The sequence below is a fragment of the Bactrocera dorsalis genome, chromosome 4 (genome assembly GCF_023373825.1).
Source record: "Bactrocera dorsalis isolate Fly_Bdor chromosome 4, ASM2337382v1, whole genome shotgun sequence".
In the NCBI taxonomy this organism is placed as follows: domain Eukaryota; kingdom Metazoa; phylum Arthropoda; class Insecta; order Diptera; family Tephritidae; genus Bactrocera; species Bactrocera dorsalis.
In genome coordinates this window covers 9973911-9995167 of record NC_064306.1, presented here as the reverse complement: position 1 = coordinate 9995167, position 21257 = coordinate 9973911, and the positions used below count along the sequence as shown (strand labels likewise).

The 21257-nt window shown below is 31.6% G+C and overlaps 2 protein-coding genes across 6 annotated transcripts in view; one reads left to right on the top strand and one right to left on the bottom strand.

Annotated features, from left to right (window-relative positions):
- Positions 1-1964: 1964 nt before the first annotated feature.
- LOC105228593 (protein suppressor of sable) lies at positions 1965-17178 on the bottom strand. Of its 4 annotated transcripts, none has more exons than XM_029551247.2 (8): positions 17021-17178; positions 8654-9264; positions 8379-8593; positions 7190-7543; positions 6301-7127; positions 5311-5477; positions 4650-4765; positions 1965-4527 (listed from the first exon to the last, which is right to left on the bottom strand). In XM_029551247.2, exons 2-8 carry the CDS (start codon positions 9090-9092, stop codon positions 2860-2862), a joined length of 3786 nt encoding a protein of 1261 aa, XP_029407107.2. In that variant the 5' UTR covers positions 9093-9264; positions 17021-17178; the 3' UTR covers positions 1965-2859. The 4 variants fall into 4 exon arrangements, with proteins under 4 accessions (XP_029407107.2, XP_011206780.2, XP_011206778.2 ...); XM_011208478.4 differs by lacking the exon at positions 17021-17178 and adding an exon at positions 15045-15338; XM_011208476.4 differs by lacking the exon at positions 17021-17178 and adding an exon at positions 15045-15336 and having other exon boundaries at positions 5311-5516.
- Positions 17179-17637: 459 nt separating this feature from the next.
- The window catches only part of LOC105228592 (serine/threonine-protein phosphatase beta isoform), a 91950-nt gene continuing 88330 nt past the window's right edge, over positions 17638-21257 (top strand). The window contains exon 1 of one of the 2 annotated variants that reach the window (XM_011208475.4): positions 17638-18782. In XM_011208475.4, coding sequence (XP_011206777.1) covers positions 18731-18782 — 52 coding nt within the window. In that variant the 5' untranslated portion in view covers positions 17638-18730. The remainder of the gene's footprint in view (positions 18783-21257) is intronic. The other variant, XM_049455341.1, reaches the window with a different exon arrangement.

Genomic DNA, 21257 nt, shown 5'->3' with positions numbered 1-21257 from the left:
AATGTGTTTCTTTTTTAGAAGAACATACTTCTTTATTTTATTTCCTACTAGACTTATTTGATTTTGTATTTGTTTAGGTGAGTCTAATCGGACTCCCTTTGATTTTGCAGAAGGTATATCAGACCTACCTAGTTTCTGGGTTTAAATTTGTTTATAGAAGGGGGGTTTGCTTTGATTTCTATAGCTGAGTGCGCCGGAATTATATTTATGTTAATATTTGTGTTGTTATTGTAATTTTTGGTAGAGAAAAACATTGCTTATCGGGATTCTTGTACACAACCTAACCTCAAATTTTTTCTAAATTTTCTGAACGCCTCACTTTTTGAAGGGGTATGGCAAGGCATGGCAAAAATCATCTAAATTTACAAACACACAAGTATGTATAAAGAAAATAACTATGAATACTTCAAATATTTCCATACATTTATTGATTTATGATTTTTCTTACAACAAATTTATTATAATTATTTTAACTATTTTACGCTGTTTAAATAACTATGATGTGTTCATATTATGAATAAATATGCATGATATTTACATATGAAAGATCTTACTTGCACATACCATATGTACATACATTACATACATACATATATGCCTTATCACTGGAAATATACATTATATACTGGATGTATGGCATTTATTACATACACATGTACGTTCAAACTCAATTTTATCGCTCCATCTTTTGTTTAACAAATTTTTAACTTAACTTATATATTTACATACAAATTTAGTTATATATAAAAGTTAAATGCTTACATACAAAAATCTCAAGTGTATTTAATAAAAAATGAATTTATACCTATATACATACATATGTATGTATGTATGTATTCTAAATAGTCGCTTGTCGATATAACAATATTCATTGCGCTCACACTCAACGCCAGCGCGCGGATATGAAAATTGCGGCTTTTTCAAAAGTCAATGCTTAAAAATAATGAAAGTATATTAGAAATTCGCTGTAAATACTGAAAACGTTCAAAATCCACGCTCATACAGTGACGCAAAGCAACGCAAATTGTTGGCAAAATTTTATGAAAATAAAAATTAAAAAAAATAAGTTTAAATATTAAAAATTTAAAAAAAAATTTTTAAAAAAATTAAAAAAAAAAAATTTAAATAAAAAAAAAAAATTTAAATAAAAAAAATAAAAAAAAATAGAAATAAAAAAAAAATAAAAAAATAATAAGTTTAAATATTAAAATATACAAAAATTAATTTAAATATTAAAAACAAAAATAAAAATAACATAAAAAAATATTATGAAATGTAAACATTTAAAAAAAGAGAAAAATTAAATTTAGTTGTAAATTTTATGATTGAAAAAGTTTTAAATTTAAATATTTTAATAATATTTTCAATTAAGTAAAATAATTGAAAACATATTTTTGAATTGCTTCTTTTAAAATCGTGTTCATACAGTGGGCAAAGTAACGTAAATTGTTGGCAAATTTTTTTTAATAATAAAGTAAAAATAAAAAATTAAAATGTAAATAAAAAAAAATAATAAATTTAAATTTAAAAAAATAAAAAATAGAAAAATGAAATATTATTAAAATATATATAAAATTTAAATAAATAATACAATTAAACAACTTCAAAGTTATGACTGTCAACAGTGACATGGGAGCCAAGTCGCGAGTGCGACGACTGTTTGTTTGATGACAGGAGATATTTCGCCTTGCCCTCGTTCATTGCCAGACCCATTTGCGTTGCTTCCTTGTTCAGTCTGGAGAAAGCAGAACTAACGGCGCGGGTGTTGTGGCCGATGATATCAATATCATCCTCTAACATCACAGTCGCAAAAGTAACTGTAAACTAGTGTTATTTTTTTATTTATCTATTGTTGCTATGTATTTTTGGTTTATTCCATTAATTTTTTTATTTTACATTAACTTTTTATTTTTCATTTGTTTATCAAATTTTATTCTTATTTATTTATAATTTTATTTATTTATTTTTTTATTTATTTATTAAATATTTACTTTGTCTATTTTTTTATTTTTCTATTATAGTTATTTATTTTTGGTTTATTTCATTTAATTTTTTTATTTTATAATTTTTTTTTGTTTTTTGAGTATATAAGGTTTTTACTTTGCTTTACTTTTTTATTTATTTACTTTTCAACTATATATCACATTTTTACTTTACTCATTTTATTCCTTTATCAAATTTTTATTTTATTTGTTTATTTTTTGCATTTTATTTAATATTTTTTGTACACTAAAAAAAAAAAATAAACAAGTAGGTAAATAAAAAATAATAATTTGGGTCTTTCGAACGCTTTATAACATCTGTTCAACCTCCACAAGCCTTCTTGCTTTTTCTCTCACTTTTCAATTTTAGTTTGCGGAACGCTGCTCTCAGCAAAACAAACAAATGCACACATTATTTGTATTTTTTAATACGCATTTATGTACGTACATATGTTACATACATATTTATTTATTGAGACGTAAAAATTATGGAAATAGTTTTCTTTATATGTATTTTAAATATTTTCTAGTTTAAAACGTTATTCAAAGTTCTTACTTTAACAAATCCATTGACGTTTCGTTGCAATAAAATAAGTGTTTACGGAAAAAAATTAATAGTAATAATTTAAAATTATGCCAACACATTTGCGCTGCACGCTTCACTGTACGAAATTCGCGCATGCGCCACGCACACTTCTATGTACTTATGCACTTAATGCGTAGTAATTGCTCTCTTAACATTTAAATCATATTTAGTTATATATTTACACTAGTAACTAACTTTAATTTATAACTATTTAAGTCTTGCATTAAGCATTGTTGTTGTTTGCATTTAAATTTGCCCCGCTGCTTCATCGTCACTACACACTTTCGCTTGTTAAATGAAATTGCGACGATTGTGCGGGTTGCGTCGATTATGGCCGCCGCCCATATTGAAATTACCGGGACCACCACCTCCGCCGCCGCCGCCACCCATCTGCTGTTGGAAGTTTAGGAAACCAAAGGGCATTTGGCCGGGTCCGCCAGCTTGGAAATTGCCCGCATTAGAGCCGAATGGATTGAATGACATTGGCGGCATGCCGAGCAAGCTGGGCGCATCTAGGCGTGCACTTATGCCGGAAGCGGCTGCGGCTAGTGGCAGCCGTGGCACCACCAGACCACCGCCAAGGAGCGGCGGTGGGAAGCGAAAATCGTTGGGGAAACCAAAGCCCGCATTGGGCAAATTCAGCTGTGGATGTGGGAAATCCGATTGTTGCATGAAGTCGACACGCGCTTCGGCATTCGCGTTCATGTCCGCTTCTTCGGATTTGTCGGATTCGATTTTGTTCACCTCGCCATTTTCATCAATGAAAATGCCCAGCTGTATTAGTATATCGTCGATGATTTTCTTATTGCAATTGATGAAATTGAAATTCTTATCGGGCGATGTGTCTTGATGGAAGCGTCGCAGCTCAGTGATTAGACGCGCCAATTCTTGATTGTACTGTATCTTCATGTTCGAGTTCAATTTGCGATACCAATCGGAACTTTGCATTTTTTCGCGCATCGTCTTACCCAAGCCCGTTATTTCCGCATTTATGCCATCGCCAGCGGCATTACCGGCGCCACCCGCAGCGCTGGCAGCGCTTGACTTCTCGGCTTCGTTCGCTTTGGCAGCGGCGGCGGTTGCCGCTGAGGCCGCCGCACATCTGGGATCTAAACGTGGATCTGTGCGTGATGTTGTTGTTGTTGTTGGCGCCGGTGTAGGTTTGCTAACACTTGTGCGTCGCTCTTTGGTGCGGCGTTCACTGGGCATCGTGCTGGCGGTGAGCGTGCTGGGTGGCGTGTAGTATTTGGGCGACTCGTCAGCTTCGGGTGAGGCTATGGTGTTGCTAAGTTTGCGTCCGGAGCGCTTTAGTGCCACAGTGGTGGCGCGTGTTTCGGGTAGGCCGAGTATGCGACGTACACGCGGATCGGCCGTGTGCGTGGTGGCACGCAAACTGCGTCGTAAATCCCCATAATTTGCTGGTGGCATGGCGAACTCATGCACTTTATATGTACGCGGCAGGTGGGACGAGATGGAGCCGTCGATTTCGGTGGCTGGTGTGTAGTTCATGACACCGTCTAGCGGTAATATGCTACCTCCCAAATAACGCATATCTTTGTCGTTTTTCATGCTGCGCTCCGACAGCTTGCGTTCATCCTCTTCGGCTTGTATGGCATTGAAGTCGTACATTGTTTTGCGCTCGTAAACTGGTTGCTTGCTTTTGCTGCTGGGCCCATCATCATTGTCAGCCGAATCGGAGGCTTCGGGTGTGGTGGATTGTGTGCGTGTTGGTGTTTGTGAGCGTGAACGTGAGCGCGAACGTGAACGCGTAGGAGAACGGGACCGCGAACGAGAGCGGCGTCGCCGTTCGTTGTGGTGCTGGTAACCAATATGACTACTGGTGCTATTGGAGAGTGATTTATCTTCGCTCTTTTTGTAATCGGGCGGGTTCGTTCGGAAGGGATTGTAAGGATTCAAGTGCATGCCTAGTCGGAACGCCAGATCGCTAGTCTTCGGTGGCTACAATGAAGCAGAACGGAGATCATATAGTTACAATTGTTAAATTAATAATATAAATAACGGTTTATGTACACATATATGAGTATAAAGGCAAGTCAAAGCTTGGTTAGTTTGAAACGTACCTCATCATGCACAGCGTCATTTTCATTAGTTGTTGTTGTTGTCGCACGTGCATTCTCTTCATTTTCCATGTTGCCATCATCGATGACTAGCTGCTCTTCGTCACGTTCATCTTCAACTAAAAGACACAAAAAAATATAAAAAAATATTAATTACATTGACTATAGTTGAGGTTAGGTTTAAATATGTTTATATGATAATATTTCTCAAACTAAGAAAAAACGCTTTTGAGAAAGCTGCAGAGTTGACGACGCTCAGCCGAAAAAAAATTCGGGTTCAATGTAAGAAAAAATGAGTAACCGGCAGTTTTTGTATAAGTATAAAGCCTGTTAGGTCTAAACATCTGTATTAGAATCTCATTCGGACAATTTTCTTCTCTAAGCATGCTCCTAAAAAAGAGATCAGACGAAAGTGGTTTCCATGTTGTAAGATAAATAGAGCGAGTCTTATGCTACAAGAATGTCGCTGCGAGAGAGGTTAGGGTAAAACAGTTTGTTTTCTTATTCTTACTTTTGAATTATTCTTCTATCGAGCGGCCCCTTAGTTAGAAATAGGAACCCTCTTTCGTTTAAAATTATATTTTATGCCAACCAAACGGCCGAGTTGCTTGAATGCTTTGATTAGAATACCTAACCTTAAATTATTATCTTTTATACTACTTACATGCATCAATGCGATCGAAGGCTAAATTCGAATCCTTTAAATATTGTGAATATTCGAAACGCATAACACCGCTGTTATTACTATTCGAGTCCAAATCCATATTAAGGTTCAGGCGCGTTGACGGCGAGATCGCGGGTAATGTTTCCATGGTCGTTGTTGTTGTGGCACTAGGAATAGAACGCATATCAACATCGCGTGTTGTAGGACTATGTAGTACACGTCATAACACAAAATCGTTGAATGAAAAAAATCAAAAAAGAAAACAATGAAATCAATACAAATACACACAAAAAACTACGAGTAAAATGGGTTAAGTTAAATACACAAATGACGGTTATTAAGGGATGTGTAAAGCGCTCCTTAGATTGGATATACATATAAATTGTAGGCAAAATTAATCCGAAGCAAGAGATTTTTGTACAATTTGTCACAAATTACATTTAGAATTTTTTTTAAGGTTATGTCGCAAAAGTATAATGAAGCGAGAAAGATTTTAGCAATTAATCATATATGTTGGTGTTTCAATTTTTTTTCGGATGTTTTGAATTTGTTTTTGATGTTTTGGTGCACAGTTTGAGGTTATAAAAGCATTGACATACAAAACTCATGCATAATTCGATTATTGCAAGAAATTTAGGCACACACTGCGGCGTTTTAAATTTTTTTAGGTTATGTAAAAATTTAAGCATTATTATGTTAAAAAACAAAATTTATAAGTAAGTATTCCACATTGATGAATAATTTAATTTTTTGTAGGTTATGGTGTATGAGTATGATTTGAGTCTCACATAATGCAGATTTGAAACGTTTGAAATGTACATACATATGTGTATAATACTAAGAAAGCGCAAGTAAAAAACAAAAATATCTGTACCAAAACGAAATTTCAAGCTTAAAAAATAAAAATATCTGTACAAAAAAGGGCAAAAACCATAAAGACTGTTCCTACTAGCATATAATGTCGCACAACTAACACATTTTGTTACTTACACATTGTCCTCATCATCCTTGCCTTCCTTATTTTCCATTTTGCTTTGCACTTTCTTCTGTACTTCGCTGATCTCTACAAAGTCAATGCCGATCTTTTGCAGTTGACCGAATGTAAACTGATTGATCTCCTGCAAATTGGTTATACCCAACTGCGTAAGCTTTTGTATGTGTTCCGTTTTCATGATGCCTTCGAGATTTTTCAAATCCAAATAGCTTGGCAGTTGTGCGCTTGTGTTATTCTCTGGCGCTGGTGCTGGCGGTGTTGGCTCGCGTGTGGGCGAATCTGCCCAACGTGATTTACGATGCTTGTCCACACTCAACAGCGACACTGGTGGCTTGACAACAATATCGAAAAGTGAGGGTATATTATTGTATGGCTGTTGTTGCTGCTGTGGTTGGCTTTGATGTTGGTGATGATCATTTGTTGAATTATTAGAGCCACCTTGATTGCCGCGTCGATTATTACCCGTCGATATATTGACTATTGTAGACCAAGTATTCTCGACTTTATATTCCTTGCATAATTCTTCGTTCCGTTTAGTCATCAAAGCGATAGCATTTTCGCGTGACATTCTTTTAAAATTGCCGAGTATCTCTTTTGGCGCGGTTTCTAAATGCTTCAGCAGTATATTGCGCAGTTGCTCAGATAACGGCGCTTCGTGCATAAATTTACACGTTTCACGATTGGGACACTCCATGCCGAGATAATAGTATTTGCATGGAAAATCCGAATGCATGTAGGAACATTTATCTTTTTTGGCACAACACTCCATCAGATAGAATTTACATAGCTCCATTTTGCGTGGCTCCTGGCGATGTTTGTCATCCTGCAATAAAGCGTTTATTAATTGTAATTTAATACGAAATATATAAAAATAAAAATACATACGTTTGAGTCGCGCCGTGAGCGCTTTTCTGGTATTCCACCACGTGCGTTATCGTCACGACTGCGGGCGCGACGATCGCGTCCACGTTTGCGGTCCTTTTTATTGCGTCTGCGCCGGCGCTTGGTATCTCCGCCACCACCTCTTTCGCCACCGCCATCCAACGAGTCAGCACTGTCGTACGATGTGTACGAATCATCAGCCGAGTCGTAAACGGGATAACTGGGCGGTGCAAATTTGGGCGTGGGCGTGCTGGAAGGACTACCACCGACCACATTCAACATTTCAAAGTCGTCTTCATCATCGTCGGCTGGTGCAGCGCCATTAAAAGGCTCCGGTGACATGTAACGTGATTTATCCTGGAAGATAGCATAACGAACGTTAATGTTATAATAAGTATATTATAATATTTAAATAAAATTAATAAATGAAACTAAATAATTTAATTCTATTCTATTTATAATAAACATTATCAAACAAAAAAAAATATATAAAGTATTAAATATTTTTTAATTAAAAATGAAATAAAATAAACTTAATTAAAAAAGCCTTAAATAAAACTAAACTAAATCAAAATTAAAAAAAAAAAATATATAAACTAAAAAAAAATATATAAATATATAAATTAAAAAAATTAAATAAAAAAAATTAAAATTAAAATACTATTTTTTTATTAAAGAAAAAACAAATTAATTAGTTTATATTAATAATTTAAAATTTTAACACAGCTATAACCGAATAACTGTTTCTACGCCAGTAAAGAAGAAGAAGAAATAATTTCAAATATAATAGTAAACTAAATTAATAAACAAAAATATATTAGAAAAAATTATTAAAAATAAACAATACACAGCAATAAACCTTTATAAAAAAATAAAAATAATGAGTGAAATTCCATTAAAAATTAAAAAAAAATAGATACATTTATGTATTTATAAAAAAATATAAATGTACATTACATTAATATGGGATAATTAACAAAAAAATTAATTTGTAAATATAATTTAAATACCAATTTAATTAAATTTTCTATTGTTGCTTTTGTTAAGGAATTAAATTAAGAAAAAAATTATAAAATAAATATTTTTTGTACTATAAGCACCTTAAAAATTATATCTATTAAGACTCTCTCTCGCAAATAAGTAAATTCTAAAAGCTGTCACCTTAATATTCAAGTATATTCATTTCAATTACCTTATCCTTGCGTTCTTTTTCTTTCTCTCTCTCATCGCGTTGCTTTTTACGCTTTCTGCGCCTACTACTTCTACTCTGTCCGTGACCGGGCGCAGGCGCGTCATTGTCTTTCGTGTCCTGTTGACGTGATTCCAAACATTTGGGTATTTGCGGCTTAACTCCCGCTTTATTTAAAATATTTGACAGAGATTTCTCCACCTCCTCCATGTAATCATCTAAAACAAAACCAAAAATTAATAAAAATTAATCACAAAAAGTTGCGTTTTGACGCCTACCTGCTGGCGGCAGACCCTTTTTGTTTCTGCGTGACTTGGAGGACGCATCCTTATTGTTGTTGCCGCCACCCGTTACAGTTGTGGGCGATGGCGTGTGCTCATGCGATAAGTCAATTATCGGTATTTTCGCCACCGCATCGGCGCTAAGGTGTGGTTTTTGTGTTGTGCCGCTAATATCGTTAGCAGTCGTTCCTGCGCTGGCACTCGCATTATTTGCACTACTTGTTGTTGCATTTGTAATAATAACATCATTATCATCCTCGTCATCATCAATTTCACCGTCTTCTAAATCTTCAATATCAACAGGCTCAGCCGTATTAGCAGCGGCTGGCTCTGTTTGGGCTTTCGTGGCCGACACTGTTGTTGGCTCACTCGTGGTGGCGGTGTTGGTGTTAGTGATGGCGGCATCACAACTCACTGTATTGCTTTCCTCGGACATTTTGACATGAGTTGCATGTGTTATGAACAAGTCTTCTCTCTTTTAAATTTTATATGCGCTCTTTTGTTTGTGGTAACTCGTTATAACGTGTATTAGCTGTACACCTAACGGTTAATTCAAAGTTTTCCTTACTTAATTTAGAAATTTGAATATTTTATGTAGCTGTAGAAGTCTGCAAATACAAAATGATAAAAGAAAATGGGTTCATTGTAGCGCTTCACTTCTGTTTCAATAGTACAATATGTGTTATTAAAATATTTAGGAAATTAAATTGAAAATCGTTATGACATTTATTCAATGGAAAAATATTTTCAGCATTGTTTTTCCATGAGGAGTAGCAAAGTAGGTGGAAAAATACGAAACGAAAAAATTACTTATTTGACTGCTGCGAAGTTCTTATTGACAGATTTTGTTAAAATTTGTACAAAAAAATAACCGTAAATTATATATTTCCAGCATTTTTTTAAATATGTATTAAAATATTCATAATTTACGTGAAACCCCTAAATACAGCCATTCTTCCTCGAAACAGTACCACTTACGTATGTAAAAAGATTTTTACAATCTCTAGATTGCAACATGCTCTCTTAGAATAAACAACACTTGCTAAGAAATCACACAAATAAGTGCATTTGATAAACAACAATTAAAATGAAACAAATACGTGCTTTGTAATTAATTGCACAAGTACTTTAAGGGTGTAATTTCATAATGGTGCAAAGTACTTACATATAAAAGATGTCATGTTTTTCGAAATTCCTTATTGAAAGTGAGCAATTGATTACGAATGCAAATGAAATGTCAAAACTACAAATGAAACGTGCAAATTGTCACTATCTTATAAAATTGTTATGGCAATTATAAATAATATAACTGTGGAATGGCAAGTTTTCAGAAATTTCAAATTTAAGCATTCACATCAAATGAAATGGAGGAATAATGTAAAACGAAATTCGTAAACTTTTACATTTTCGAAAATGTGACATTGTGTGAAACTGAGATTATTAATAGTGAGTGGTTCGGTTCTTGTAGTGCTCATAAATATTCTATACCTACTTTTCACTTTTGTTTAAATTAATTTTAGTAACTATTTAGTAACATACATACTTATGAACATTTTCACATGCTATATATGACTGATGTTTCTTAAAGAAAAAACGAATATTTATATCTCTTAAATGACGGTGTTGTAAAACACGTACATTTCTCGTTAACACTACTCTCCCGCTCACGCTTCGTAATTTAGTTCTCAATTTTTGCATCGCGCATACCTCAATAAACGCGGCGGCAAGGCTGATTTTTTAAAAATTCAATTTTCACAGCGCGTTAACAAGTAGTTTATGTAATTTTTCTTCAAAATTTATTTACTTACGTACGTAGTTATATGCTTGTACAAATGAAAGAAATAATTATTATTAATGAATTAATTCGTATTGCATTTCATTTCTTTGTACTAGGTTTAGAATGTAAATGAGAACTTGACGTAAAGTTGGCGCTTTATTTAGGGATGCCGCGTCGGCATTAACACACCGCTCAACGCTTTTATCTAGCTATGCCAGTAAAGTGCTTCAAGCATTCGCTCCGAAAATTCTTGATGAGAACATTGATACTTTTAAAAGTTTCTCAAAGTTTTATATTTGAAAACTTTTAGTTAACTAATTTTATGAGGATTTTAATTTTTAAAACTTTGGTTAGTGTGATAGTTTTGGCCAAATTTGAATAATCCATTTCAAACTGAAGCCGTTTAAATTTCACAAACATACACAGGGTCTCTAATCATTAATGACATTTTTTAACCATACGAGTATACACATGTTTATTTGCATTTCTTAGTAATCCGTTTATTTCATATGAAAAAAAAAAAATTTAGATTACACAATGCATTTCATTATATTGCTGATAAACTGAATAGCACTTTTCTTCTAGGGAAATGTGTAATTTCTGCAATTGCGGTTTTTAAAAGCGATCTCTTAAATTTGATGATTTTAAGTGATTTATGCATGCATATGTATGTATGTATATAAATTAGTAATGGCTTGTTTTACAAAATTTTCAAATGCGCAGTGTTTCTACAAAATTTTTTTTTCTAACTCTATTTTTTAAGAATATAAGAAATACCATAAAGAAATGACAATGCATATTAATGCAACACACAACTTTCATCATAAATAATATTGTTTCTATTAATTACCGTTTGCCTTAAGTTACCAAGAGAAACACTCAACCGAAAACATGTACATTTTTATTGTAGTTGTGTTTATACACCACAGAGAAGTAAATGATTCATTACGAATTTGTTAAAATTGTGAAAATTTTAAGTTATTAAATACTATTTGAAAATACGTATATGCATAAACTGGTTTCTTAACTGTCAGCACATTTAAAAAAAAAATGGCTCAGCTCATTGACTTTTAAATATACAAGTCTAAGCATGTGTATGCATGTGCAAGTTAACAGTTTTTGTAAAGTATTGTAAGCACAAAACGGTATTTTACATAAAAATTAATTAACTTGCACTTTACTATGAATATTTAATTTTACACTTGTTGCGAAAAACAGCTGTTGTGTGAAAATTAGCGCGAATGTAAGGGAAAAGGAAATGCCATACATACACATCATTTGCTAAGCAAAGACGCGAACCATGTCACCACATAGAAGTAGGTAAAAATCGATCAAATGATTGCATTAACGTTGGTTTAACGCTCGAATTGCTACAATGGAACAAAATTCAAGACTGCAACTGTTTCTTTTATATAACAATAAGAACTGAAGTGCAATAATGCTTTGAGATTTATGGATGCAGCTATTTTGTTACGCTTATTTTAAAAAAGCAACGCGACATGTGCAGTCAGCGCAGGATTATCAATTCAATTTGTAAATATGTATATGTAGTATATGTAAATATTTTACTGCTCTCCAGTCACTTCATGTCATTGCTGCAATAACAAAAACATATGTATGTATGTACATGCGGTGCACAAACAATTTTTATGAATGCAATTATCAAATATTTGACTAGGTGGAAGTTTATACACATGACATACATACATACATCTGCACAAAAATCATATTTTTAGTATAACACGGATGTTTCGTTGAGGTTAGAAAATAAAATGCTTTTTGGTATTAATATTTCAAATCAAATAAGCTGAAAGAAATATAAATTTTACAAACAAAACTAAATATACATACATACATACATATGTATATGCAAACAGAGGTTGTGTTATATTACAATTACCTACAATTTTCATTAATATTTAAATACATCTAGTCTCTAGCACTTTTCGTTCGTCACTATCGCACACATATCGTGAGCTGAAACATAAAACTGGCACTGTGGCTTAAGTTTAGACTGGCATTATTGATGCATTATAGAGATTTCTCAAACAATGCAAAAACAATCAATCATAGGTGCGCCAGGTAGACAAATGGCAAGGGAAATAGACGAGTAGTATGCAAGTAGTACATATATACAATTGAATACATACCTACATACATATGTATGTATATAGACACACACGTATACATATTTTCCCAAAAGCAAGGGATTGAACGATAAAATTGAGCGTTTGCGGCAGAAACTTGTTTATAATAAATCAATTTGCCATGAACTATTTTTTCAAAGCCTTCACTTGCACATCTGTCTATAAAAACTTATGCTTGTATGTGTTAATTAAATCTCGCGAGTCAAAAATATATACAGTTAACTATTATTTCTACGTGTAAACAAATAAGTAACGTTGTTTTTAGGTTATGTTTACTGCCTTGATAACTTAAGGTTAAATAGGTGAATATATGCTTTGGAAAAGCAAAATTTAATTAATGTAACAGTGGATAGTAGTGTGTATTGAACAACAAATTGATATTTCTAGTATTTCGAGTACTTTGAAACCAGTGTTAGCCCACTGTTAACGCTTTCGAAGGAACGATAATTTTATCGATTAATCGTTGAACTCAACTTAACGCCCGAAAAATAAAAAATAACTGCGTAGATGAAACATAACCAAAAATAATTAAGAAAAAAACACTTGGATTCTAGAAAAAATGCAAAGGATGTTAAAAAAAATTAAATTATGTACAAAAATTATTTAAATATAAATATTGGATTAACGATTAAATTGGTTTTAATTATTTGGTTGATTATTTTAAACAATTGTCAACTTGTCAATAATTTACAGTTATAATCGATTTTTTGACAGTTCTGTTTTAATTATATCACCTGTGCCACTCACTAGTCTAGTAAAAAATGTATGTATGCACGTATATATGTACATATGTATATTAATAGCTCTCATCTGCGCTCTCATGTTTCTCTCTACAAACCAACTCGAACAAATCGACTGTTGACAATATAATATAACAACAAAAAGCTATGGAAAGCTAATATAACAACAATACGAAGGGGAAATATACAGTTGTGGTAATTAATAAACGCAGCACCTAGTTTTATGGAATTATTAGCTTTTATAAACAACTGTTTTTATTTGTTTATTATTATTTGCCGTTTAATTTCGTCAGAATGCATTGCTTATGCCGCGTTGTTTGGATATAATAATTATTGTGTCAGAGACAAAGCGCGCTCTTTTTTAATTTTTTCTGTGGTTTTATGTTATTACGTACATACGTTTTGTAAACTTTCGTATGTATATAAGTAAATATTTTATTATATTAATAATTAATTTCAGCTATTTTTATATTTGCATACAAATTAAAATTTTGGACAGCTTTAATAAAATGGTAAAAAATCAAATTAACATCCCTATCAAAAAGAAAACATTTTATAATTTATGTTGGTTCGCATTAACAAGTTTTCACTGTACCTTAAAAAATGAAATTAATCAAAAATAAAAAGCTGATGTTTTGTATGTACGTACAAATAAACAAACATATAACTTATCGTGTTAATTTAAAATATGTGACCAAGTTAAGAAAAATAAATTAATTGCTCATACTCTTAACTGCTTGCATACAAATGTATACCACGTATATACACTTATACTGATATATCAAAAGAGAGCGTCGGAAACACATATCCATACAAGTGGATAACCTTGCGCTCTCTTGCTGAATTGAGCAAGCGAGAGGGTAGGCAAAACATTTTCCTCTCGCCAACGCGTTAATTTTGTTTTGTTATTGCTGGCATGTTTTGTGCATACTGTACATGTAAATATGTATGTAAAATCAATTAGTTCCAGCTTTGCCGCTGCTTTACTCTTTGTTTGATCAATTATATGTCTGTATGTGTGTATGTTAATAGGTATGATGCACTCTAAAAAAAATAGAAAGTTCTCAAAATGTATGAGATGATTTATAAATTATCGCTCGATTTTGGTAATAAATGTGATTTTGGAACACTGATATGTTATTATTAAGTATTTAATGTTTGATTTTTCGCACAACTTGCCAACATTATATTGGCATTCAGATGAAAGAAAATAAATAGCGTATATACTAATTAAATAAGCCATTTATACTTTGTTCTCTTTGAGTAGACGATTTGGTGCACGTATGGAAAAATCTCAAACTCAACACATTTTAATACGTTATACATATGTATGTAAACGCATGTGTTTAAGAGTCTGGTATTCGCGAAAATTGTGAAATTGTTATTTCCTGGTGTACATGCATACATACCGTCGTAATTTTTTAATGATAATACGCATTTCGTAGGGTAATAACCGAGTCAAGAAACACTAATGCTCAAATGGGGGGAGATAAAACTTGAGAGTTGGCATTTTACGTCATTACGTGAGAGCTAAACGCTACTCTCATATTTCCCCTTACGCGCGCTCTTTCTGCCTTTTCGTTCGCAGCCTTCAGATAAGGTATACATATATTCATACATACATGCATACATACAAATATATATATATAATATATTTATATATAGTCTATACTCCTGCGAGTAGGAGGAGCTAATTTTTATATACTTTGCAAAATTAATCATACATTTTATATTACTTCTTGTTTAGACTTTACGTTTTTCCAGTACGTTGTTTATCTTTTAATTATATAATTAGGTAGTAGTATTTGTAGGTAGATAGTAGTGCCTTATATGTTACTTAGATAAGACATTTTATTATTTTATATGTGTTCCGCTTAAACTTTGACATGAAGTATCTGTAATGAACAATTCAACAATTTCAACTTGAATGAAACGAGAAATCACTACTCAATACCTCAGTTCAGCTCTGACGAATACACAACTGAGAATGTTGCGTTTCACTCGAACAAAACGGGCAAAATTTGTGCCCTTTTATATGCACATGGATGATAACTGAATATTTTATATATAAGCTTTGTGTAATAGCATATTAGTGGATAGTATTAGTTAATTGGAAATTTTACTAAATGTATGAATATATTTAAAATATTTATTTTGACAGTTCTGTAGACCATACTGACGTCGGCTGCATATACATTGTGGCGCGACTACACTACTCAAAGATTTCATCTTGTTTTATACTAATATGTCTCAAATTTGAAAATTAATATTTAAATTTGGTAAAATAAAAATTAATAGAAAACACAACAAAGAAATAATAAGTTCTCAACAAATAAATTAAAAAAAAAAATTAAAAAAAAAAACATTACTAAAAAGACATAAATAACAAGCAGTTATTAAAGACGCCAAAAAAAAAAAAAACAGAAAAAAAAATATATTAATATTAATTAAAAAAATATAAAAATAAAAGCATTGCAAAAAATATTATTAAAACTAAAAAAATATATATAATAATAATGAATCTATGTAATTTTATTTTAAAAATATTACAATATCACAATTACAATTACTATTTACTTTGTTTAACGATGGCAAAATAATTAAAAATTTAATCAATTTACATATAAAAAAACTAACTTAATATCATGAAAAAAATATGTAAAATATTTTGTTACATTTTTCAAACTTGCAGTGCTATAATATAAAAAAAATCATTTTTAATTTATAACAAAAAAAAAATGAATTGATATAAATAAAAAACTTATTTTAACTTTATTAGTGTTGCCATTTGAATTTCTTAGCACAAATTAGTTTGCAAATATTGCAAACCAATTCCGAGCCAAATTTTTATATACGAGACGTCATTTATAATAACCTAAATGACTTCCCGCAAAATTATGATTTTTTTCTTTTCTTGACTTAAAAATAAATTAATTCACATTAATATATTATAAAAGACATGTTAGATGCAATAATTAATAGAAACAAAAAAATAAACTCAGTTTAATATTTCTGACGCTTACCAGGTGATTTTTATGCAAAATTGTTAAAAAAAAATATTAAACGCTCACTTTTAATAAACAAAAAAAAATGTTCGTAGGCCTGAAATTGTATGTAATGTCATCAAGCATCATATTTCGTAAATCCCACAAATCTCCACAAACAGGAACTTCGACAGCTGTCATTTGATTTAATTTTTACCCGCTTAAGAAATATGCGTTTGCAACACTGAATAATCGCCATTTTTAGTATTCAAAACGAAAGCGTACCAAGGTGAAAACATACATACACATACGAAATCGAAAACATGTATGTACACATATCTGTTTGCACCACGTATATACATATGTACAGACACACGTACATATATTAAATATACATACATACGCGTACATATATTTTGCCAAATGTCTTTTTGCGGAAATAGCTATTTACGTGCTTTTACGCTAAATTTCATTATTTTAAACAATATACGCTCGACGAAAATTATTGCTATGGAAAAATATCACATGACATCTGATCCACTCGTGCAGTTCTCATGGCTACGCTTCATTTTGAAACGAAGCACAAGGGAGGACCCACAATGGAGGCGACAAAGCAACTGCCAAACGTAATAAAAATGACTCGGAACACATTTTACAAATTACATAAACCTAGGAATTAGGCAATTATTTATCAACTAAAATTCTTTATATATTACCCAAGGAACATTCACAATTATTGTTTTAAACAAATTTCTTCTTTACAATGTCTCCATACAAAATTGCAGCAAATTCTTTCGTAGACAATCTTCCAACAATTATGTACCAACAGCCATTTTTCTCTGATATCTGAAAATCATACGAAGTGGTTTAGCCTGAACTCAATATGTAGCAAAAGTAGTAGCCGTGATGATTCGTGTGTAAATTGCTGAGAGCGAGAGAACATTCCTTTTAACAAAAACGAGGGGAAATGAAAGTGACTATGACGTCATAGTCAGCCATCTACATACTTACATATTTATAATATAGGTTGCGGCTACACAGCTAAGTAAATACAGTAAAGTATATGAGAATGAGAATTCTAGTATAAAAATAAAAAATAATATTTTGCTTACAAAAATGCACTTTAAAGTTAATTTTAACATTGCATAAACTAATAATTAATGTGAGCTAAAAACAAAATATGCAAAGAAAAGTCAAAACGCTTACATTCAAATTTATGTGCACATTTAAATAAACCTGGCTAAACGCAATACAACCCTGCATATAGCAAAGCAACTCTACTGAAAACTAACGAATTTTCACTTTGCTCGATACTTTTGATACATCGCAGGCACAAATCGCCTGTGTATGGCAAAAATCCAATTGCAGTGAGCGTAGAGAATCCAATAGGAAAATATCAAAATATTTTCGCGTTAGCACGGACTTATTAGCAGTGAAATGCAGTGAATTAATGAAATAAAAATTAACCTATTCAACTGTTGAAACGCAAATGATTGAACGCGCTTTTGTGTGGCAGTAAAATTTGTTTATGCAAGCATAAAGTTTAGTGTGTATAGAGATTGAAAAATACCATATTTGGTCAGGCTTAGAAAATCCACAAATTGTGAAAATAACCTGAGCGGCTGGAAAAGCAGTAGTTACAATTTTAATACTGTGTTACAAATAATAAACCGGCCAGAAAAAATGAAAAGTAATTGAAGTTTGCAAACAATATTTGAAACAAAACAAAAATCGTAAAAGTGCATATAGTTTGAAAACGAAATATTTATCTGATACATATTTTGGCAAATTGTGTTTTTATTTTGACGTGTATTTTATATGTGCGTTGTTTGTGTGTGTCAATTTCTCAATTGAATTATCTTTTTTCTTTACGGGAGCGTGTCGCAGGCGAAAATTGCTTTACAAATTTAAATACTAAATTTTGCGAATATTAAATGGAACTTGTAGATTTCCAAAGACATAACTACAAGAATTTATTTGCATTTGTAGGAATTTCCTTATTGGCTACAACTCGTTGGAAACGTTCACAATTAATATAGTTGGCTGCCTGTGCAACTATTTGAACTGTGTCTGCATTTTGGTGTACGAAAATTCCTTCATTCATTCCGGCATTTCGGTATAAACGCCGTCACAGCACCAACTTTAAACGTACGTGTATTTTGTTGCCGTGATCGTGTCGTGGTTGCTCTATTTCAAACGTTTGCCATATCGCAAACACAACAGTGACTAATTGACATTTAATCGTGCTGCAGTTTTGTTTTGTGGAAAAATTGTTGCTGCATTTCGTTTAGCGCAACTAAAAGCTTGTGTTATCTGCATTTGCACTCTCGCCGCGTAACAGATATATTTGGTGTTTTCATAGTTCCTGGAGTGTTTTTATTGTTATCAAACACGTTGTGCCCGTCGTAGACGTCACATTCACAATAATGGCTGACTTTGATCTAAATGTGGATAGTTTGATACAGCGGCTACTTGAGCGTGAGTAATACATGACATTTTAGTATAATACATTACTTTTTTTACTATTACTTCATTTTTATATTTAATATTTTGTTATTTTTTTGCAAATCTAAATTTTCTGCCCCTTTTTCCTGAACTATATTCCTTTTATGTTAAACAATTTTCATTTTGTTTATTTACTTTTCAAGTATTGCTAAAATGCGGGAGTGTGTGTGTATCGGCATTTTCATATGTTCTATTTGTTGTGTGAGTGTCAAATTACTGCTTTCTCTTTGCTCTTTTCTACTTGCCCTTGATTTGTTTCGCTACTCCCATTCGGTAGCCTATTCACAATTGTTTGCTTGTGTGTGATGAGCACCGGCTAATGACATATTAGTCCATTGATTTACGATTGTTTCTGATAAAAGCGTTTAGCACGAATTTACTGCGATGTAAATTTTTTGCGATATTTAATATACAAACTGTTATAATTTATGCAGAACCCACTTTTGTTAATTTATATGAAATTAATCTTTCTTTTTAGTGGTTTTAAATTGTCCTTTGACAGATCGCTATAAATTTAGCACTTATTTATAAGAAATGAGAGTATAAGTGTTCTTACAATTTATGTTTATTAACGTTCTTATGTCTCGATTACGTATGACGTTATATTTGTAGTGCACACAGGTGTACTTATGCAAAATTTTAAAGAATCAGCGGTAAAAAAATTTGAAAATAATTAAGTAATTTATAAAAAATCGTTAAAATTCAATAAATTTATGAAATTATATATAAAACTGCATTACACATTTGTGATCACTTAAGAATATGACTAATCACCGCACATCACATTTTTAACTAGAACATTCAAATATGTAAGTCTATACATACATACATACATACATATGTATTTATGCATATTTGATTTCAATGACTTAATTAATCTTGATCTACAGTTGAAGTTTATCTCAATTAAAGAACAATTTCCATTAAATACAAAAATTTAAAAAAAAATTTAAATTTAATTGAATTAAATTGTATTTATACGGGTCTGATATATGTACATACATATGTATGTATATCTTTATAAAATGTGGGTGTTTGTAGAAGCTCTTCAACAAGATACTTATGTACATACTTATGTACATACATGGATGGAAGTATATAATAAAAATTCTTTATACAAAAAAATTAAAAAGTCATTTGAAAAAAAAAATCATTTATGCGCTTAACTCCTGTTTTTGTTTACTCCAATCAGAGAGAGAATTTAAAAATAATAATAATAATAATGCAAAACATCTACAATTTTTTTTATAAAATAAAATTCTCGCTCGTGCAAAAAATGAAGCATATCAAAAACAGCTGTGCCGAGTTAGGCAGTGTCATTGACGTTACGTTGACGAAGGTGGGTGGCAGACGAGAAAGCAGCTGCCAACGCCATTGCTACTCAAGTACTATAGATCGCGGATCTGTGCCCATTTCATGGGATATTAGTGAAGCACATTTAAGTGTATTTTTTTTTTGCGAAGATAAGCAAGGGCAACTAGGCGAAATACATAGCAATAAATTTATATACACACAAGTTATTGAGCTAATATTTGCGTGGGCGTCATTTGCTTAGAACATACAATTAGCAAATCACTCGGAAAAAAATTAAACTTTCAAAAAATCGCAAAGCGTAATCAGGAAATCATACTTGACTGCTTTCACCTTGTTGCCTGGCGATAATTTTGTTAAGTTGCTTTTTTTTTTGCTCCGAGCGTGTTTAAGAAGTAAAAAATTTTTGTATTGAAACATTTAAACTTGATTGCTGCATATACATACATACATACATGCATATGTACATTAATTTAAAAGATTCATTTCAGCTTATTATAACTTGCAAGACAGTGATACTGTGATAATGATAAAGCTTTGCTGTTTTAAGCTTTTTTCTTGAAAACGTTGCGTTGAATGCGGAAGTTTTTTTCAATATAAAATTATTTCCATATAATTATTTCCATATAATAATTTTAAAGAAACTAATATTACACACAAGAAAAATGTATGTTAAATACTTTTTGGCAAAAAAATTATTAATATTTTTTTTTATTTTTATTCTTGACAATATTTATATCGGTTCATTTTCAAATTATTTATTTAAATATTAAACATTGACGCAAAATCCATACGATTATTTTTAAAATAAGCATAACAATCGATTAATGATTATTTACACATCTCCCAAACGTCAAAAATAATTAAATAGTAAACTTTCTTGCTGGTTAGAAAATTACTGTTTTTTTTTAATTGCCAACATAAATGAATGGAACGTGCATACAAAAGAGCAAAAACTGCTATGCAGTATAATTCCATAGAATTCAGCTTCAGCCGTCGGTCTGTTTGTATATATCGAACCAGTTCCTCATTTCTTGAGATATTGATATGAAGTTTAGCACTCGTCCTTTTTTCTACTAGAAAATACTCTTATGTCCCATATTGGACCAATAGCTGCCATACAAACTGGCGAATGCT